Source organism: Nicotiana sylvestris, chromosome 5, assembly GCF_000393655.2.
Source record: "Nicotiana sylvestris chromosome 5, ASM39365v2, whole genome shotgun sequence".
Lineage (NCBI taxonomy): Eukaryota > Viridiplantae > Streptophyta > Magnoliopsida > Solanales > Solanaceae > Nicotiana > Nicotiana sylvestris.
In genome coordinates this window covers 35,435,471-35,441,607 of record NC_091061.1, presented here as the reverse complement: position 1 = coordinate 35,441,607, position 6,137 = coordinate 35,435,471, and the positions used below count along the sequence as shown (strand labels likewise).

General features: G+C 38.1%; 1 protein-coding gene across 1 annotated transcript; it reads left to right on the top strand.

Annotated features, from left to right (window-relative positions):
• The first annotated feature begins 530 nt into the window (after window positions 1-530).
• LOC138868503 (protein ACCELERATED CELL DEATH 6-like) lies at window positions 531-1,001 on the top strand. Its single transcript, XM_070146058.1, has one exon. The coding sequence runs from the start codon at window positions 531-533 to the stop codon at window positions 999-1,001; it is 471 nt and encodes a 156-aa protein (XP_070002159.1).
• The last annotated feature ends 5,136 nt before the right edge of the window (window positions 1,002-6,137 follow it).

Here is a 6,137-nt window from a genome sequence, read left to right as displayed (position 1 = left end):
TTTTGTGGCACTCTTTCCTTTTAGGATATTCTAAAAAGAATAATTTCTTTTCATAATTCAAAATAATTTAAATGTAAATATTCTATTTACCCTTTAATGATATGATTTTAAAACCGCATAAATTAATGTCTTGCATGGCATGTTTTTACACCACAATTTCGAATCCAGTACAAGGCATTGAAAAAGTTGTCATTTTGACAAACTTCATTCAAATTAATTTTATTTTTTCCACAATTAATGTTCTATAAAACTCTTTGAGTAGAAAGAAATGTCATGTTTTGTAGACTTCGAATGACAGATTGTAGCAAAGTTCAAGAGCATTTATTTTCTTATGAAGTCAGGCATTAAAACCAAACATAAAAATAATCCCTTTCTTGTGTTCAAGGAAAACACCAAATTCGTTTCTTGTGATCAAGGCAAACACAAATCCCTTTCTTCTTTGGAGATTCATCAAGAGTGTATGTATATAGTGTTTCAACCGAAGAAAGCAAATTAAGGAGTCACAAGATCCCCCAAATTAATCAAAAGGAATGGCTGATGCAGTAAAAAACGAAATTATGTCGGCAGCACAAATACATCTAGTTGTGGCCACTCTACTAATTACAGTCACGTTTGCAGCTGGTTTCACATTGCCAGGAGGTTTTGACAGCGATCCAAATAGCCCTAATAAAGGGATGGCGATTCTAATAAGGAAAACAGCATTTCGTGCATTTGTTGTTTCTGATGTCATCGCCTTTATGTGCTCTGCTGGTGCTGTATTCACCTACTTCGCCATGGCAGATTATAATAGAGTAACTGTACAGGATAGTGTTCTAGAAAAACTCTATGATGTCGCAGGTTTATTACAACATCTGGCATTGATATCAGTTGTAATTGCATTTGTAACAGGTATGTATGCTACTTTAGCACATTCACTTGGTCTCGCCATTACTGTCGTAGTCATTGGTTGCATCTCTTTCTTTGTGTACTTGTGGGTATTTTTTAAAATAGCACTTTCATGATTCTATCAACATTATGTAAGAGAATTAAGGAACGGAGGAAGAACATGAGTAGAGTGATGTCAATATTGTTACTTGTTCTTGCATGGTTTGCTCAAGTACAAGATTACAAGAGTGTTTATAAGTTTATACCCAACCTATGGTACTTTTGAAATTATGAATTTAGAATATTTTGTTAAAATATATTAGTGACTTTTTTCTCTCACTCACACACACCTATATATATCCACATCTCATAGCTAATATTACATCTGCTGAATAAAAAGTAGTACTTGAAACAGCATCTTATGAACAATTTGCGTGAGCCACTTAGGAAAATGGCACATAAATGCTATATATTGACTGAAGATTATTTTTTTCAGCTCATTATCTCGGTTTTCATACTAACGTTTTATCTCACTATCAAACTAACCATCTGCACAAATTGCAACCTGTCACGACCCAAAATCTCACCTGTTGTGATGGCGCCTATCGTGGTACTAGGCAAGCCTCAACTCAACATTTCAACACAGAAGAACTTTTAAATAAAGGTGGAAGCAGTTAATATTAAATAAAACCTTTTAGAACAAAATATAACTCCAAAAGTGCTAAACAATCCATCCCCAAAATCCGGTGTCACTGAGTGCATGAGCATCTAAATGATAACAACATTCGACTGATAAAACACTGTTTGAAATATAGAACAGTACAATATGAAAGGAAAGGAGAGTCAAGGTCAGCGAACGCCATGCAGCTACCTCAATAGTCTCATGAGTCTGACTCCTCAATCAACAACCACCGTGACCAGAAGTGTCTAGATCTGTACACGAGGTACAAGGGTAACGTGAGTACACCAACTCAGTAAGTAACAGAAATAAATAAGGAACTGAGAAGTAGTGACGAGCTATGCAAATACAGTTATCTCAATAATTTTCAAATAAGAGTAGTCATACTTTCAATTTAACAGTTTAAGTCTCATCAGTGCGTACTCAAATAAACTAGATATCAAATATTCCAGAAATATGTACGATAGGGACAAATATCAACTAAGTGTAGCCATTAACTAAAAACAAATATGGCCTCTCAAAGCAACAGTCACTCAGCTAATCTCAACAGCTTAATCACTCGGCTCTCAGCCCTCAATAATCATACTCAATAGGTGTAAGCACGTGATTTTTGACCCTTCCCGGGAATTTTTACATTCTTAGCTTAAATATTTAATTTAGGACTGTATAGCTATTTTAACTATTTTTACTTTATTTCGTTGCAAAAAGAGAAAAATTTCAAAAAATATATATATAAATTTTAGTTTATGTATCTCTCATAAACTTGAAAAATACAAAAATTGCACTTTATTTTTGTACTTTATATAATTTCGAAAATTGCAAAAAATAAATAAAATATAGTTCTATTAAGGTTTTTTTTTAGTCATTTTAACTTTGAAAAATACAAAAATATTACCTCATATTCTATCTTAATATTTAAAACGAAAATTACAAAAATAGTTTCATTAATATTTGGTAGCTATTTTAAATCTTGAAAAAATATTTAAAAAGATATAGTTTTGTAGCTATTTTAAATCTTGAAAAAATATTTAAAAAGATATAGTTTTGTTCAAATACTATTTATATTTTTGGTAGTTATTTTGCTTACATAGGACTAGTTAAGCAACGTGTTCCTATTTCTCGGGTCCGGGCAAAAGAATAATATTCGGGTTCAAACTACCCGGTTTTAGCCCTAATTTTCGGACCTAGCCCACAATAAACCGTGTCCAGGACACGTGGGGAACCCCACCACGCGTGGGGGACATATGCCTTGAACCCCACCACGCGTGGGGCTCATTTTTCTTGGCAAAACATTACAAAACACGGACAAAGGCAAAGGCATGGAGGGGACTTTGAAAAATTTTGGGAGACACTACTGTTCACGCTTCTTCTTCAAGAAGAAGAAGAAGCAAAAACCCTCGCCGGAACATCACCAAACGCCGGCACCCCCACTATCGAAAACCACCAGCCTCCCGTCCAAAACCACCCCAAAACCACTCCGTCACGACCCCTCCAGCAGCACCAAACAAGACCCTTCCACTGTTCGAGCTTCTTCTTCCTAAAGAAGAAGAAGAGAAAACCCTACTCACTTGAACGACCACCCCTTCTTCCTCCCACCTTCACCACCGAGCAACCAGCCCCCCTCGTCGTCATTTCCAGACGACAACCAAACAATCCGTCACCTCCACGTCCAAACACCATCGCCCAAACACCACATCCATCAACACCCCGAAACCACCACCGGACAGTCCCGACTGTAGCGGCTTCCCCATTTTCAGTCCGACGAGCAGCTGTTGCTGCGTGCCCAGCAGCTGCGGCTGTGTTTCTGAGCAGCTGTTCATTGCGCGTCTTAACCTTCCCATCATGACCCATCTCCGACCTGCCGCATCGTCCAACCAGCTCCCCCCGTTGTCGTTGTCCTTCACCAAACAGACCATCGACCATCTTAGCCCAGTTCCCTCCGTCTCGTCACCTTGGTTGTTCCCCGTCGATAGCCCAGGTCCCTCCGCAGCAACCAAACAATCCTTGGTTGTTGAAAGTAGTGGGTCCGAGATTTCTATTTCTATCAAGGTCGTCTTTGGTTCATCGAGGTCCGGTACGTCGAGGTGTTCGTCCGAGGTTTCATCATTGTTCCTCGACAAGTGAGGTCCGGTTCGAGTCCCGTAGGAGGCACTGTTGTCATTCTAGGATTGTCGAGGTTCGAAGGTTGGTGTTCTTCGTCCTTTGTTTCATTTCATTCGTTTCGCATATTATGGTTCAAGGCGAATGAGAATATTCGATATATATGAATGTCAACAATGCAATTTTTGTTGTTATATTAAAAATGTTTATTCTATGTTTAGTTACTGCATGCTTAAAGTAAATGTGAGCATATGAACGAGGTTATTCTATTTTTTCATTTTTACCCTGGATATTATTACCTGTTAGAATCGTTGTTTTTTTGTTTAACCTCGGATGATTTCATTGGTAGAAAATCGTAGTTGCTTTAAGTTTACCCTCAAATAAATAAATAAAAAAAAACGAGACTAGCTTCGCCAAATAAAAATGTACGGATTGCGAAGCCCTCACAAAATATATGTCTTAAATACTTAGATTCCGGGACGGGCCGTTTAGCAAATTTCACGGCCCTACCCCAAAATAATAATGCGCTAGTTGCTTTAGGCGCGCCTTTAATAATGTTATCTCCCTAAACTCGGGTGCACATTTATGTGACCCAAATCCAAATCTCAACGAAATCGAAATGTGTCTCTAATCACGGGTACATTGACTGTGACGTGGTATGAGATGCATTTCCATGACGTTGCAAATTCCTTTTAAAAAATAAGAATGAGATGAGCCTCGCCGAATAAAAAACACAAATTGCGGGGCCCTCAGTAAATACTTGTTTAAAATCACTTAGAATTCAGGAGGGTCGTTTAGCGAATTTCGCGGCCTCCGCAAAAAATAATAACGCGATAGTCTCTTTAGGCGCGTGTTTAATAATTTACTTTCTTAAGCTCGGGTGTGCATTTCATGCGACCCAAATCCAAATCTCAAAACATCAAATAAAATGCGTTCCGGATTGTGGGTGCATTTCATGTGACGCAGTCCAAAGACGTGTTTTAAGCGATGTTCACATTCTTGTAAAAACAATAATAATAAAGCGGTTAAAAGTTAAAATTTGCACATAAGTTCATACTTGTATAAAATCAGATAATCAAGCCGAATATAACAATTGAGCGACCGTGCTAGAACCACGGAACTCGGGAATGCCTAACACCTTCTCCCGGGTTAACAGAATTCCTTATCCGGATTTCTGGTACGCAGACTATAATATAGAGTCATTATTTTCCTCGATTCGGGATTAAAATTGGTGACTTGGGACACCCTAAATCTCCCAAGTGGCGACTCTGAAATAAATAAGCAAATCCCGTTTCGATTGTCCTTTAATTGGAAAAAACTCCCCCTGCGCCCTCTCGGGTGCGGAAAAAGGAGGTGTGACAGCTCTGGCGACTCTGCTGGGGACCGAACCCAGAACCACTGGTTCAGGGTTCAAGAATTCGAGCTTAAAATAATTGTTATAGTTGGCTTTATTTATTATCTGATTTTTACATGATATATGCCTAATGTGCTAAATGATGCTTTTACCGCTTTAATATTATTTGAATTGTGAATATATACAACTGTTACGAAACCCCCTTCTTTCTGAGTCTTCTGAATTTATGGTGTACACGTGCGCGTGACCCACCTTTCTGTTAAAGTCATACCAAATAAGACGGAGTTGGGACAAGTAACTAGGCCGGGCAGACTTTCGTGCTCCCGGTACGTTGCCCCCGCTTCGGCTCAAACTGTCCGTTTGGGTAAGCCAGGTCTAGAACAAATACCCAGGTTATGAACTTAGTATAACAAAGCCACATGCCGGATCCCTAGTAGGAACGTTTATTTGCATCATGTGCATTTGACTTAGGGGACTCAACACAGGGGTTGGGTCCGTCTAGGACAAGCAACCTGAAAATAATAGACCATCTTATGGCATCCTATGTGCTACATGTTATATTCAGTCAAGGGCGAATGGGTCATTTGGTCATTTCCAGCATGATGTTATTTTAATCAAAGCATGGGGAACATTTGTGGAATCCAAGAAGCCTTGGAATTCCCTATGTCCCCCACGCTTGCTTTTTGGGAAAGCACATGGGGAACATTTGTGGAATCCAAGAAGTCTTGGAATTCCCATATGTCCCCCACGCTTCATATGTTGGGAAAAGCGCATGGGGAGCATTTGCGGAATCCAAGAAGTCTTGGAAATCATTATGTCTCCCATGCCACATTTTTGAAAGAAATAATAAATATAAAAAATAAAATTACAAATAAAACAAAGCATGAAAATTCAAAAAGATTTTGTATGTTTTCATTATTTTCCACAGATTAAAAAAAAATCGTGAAAAAGAGGAGAAAAAATGACAGTGTAGAGATATAACTACTTATTTTTAGAGAAAAATCAATGTCCAAGTAGTGTTGAAACTCTGCCGAAATTTTGAGAAAAAAAAAATGCCTTATTAGTTTGTTTTATTAAAACAAAGGAAAAGCAGAAAAAATCAAAATAATCCAAAAGAGTCTTGTTTTTAAAATCAAAGAG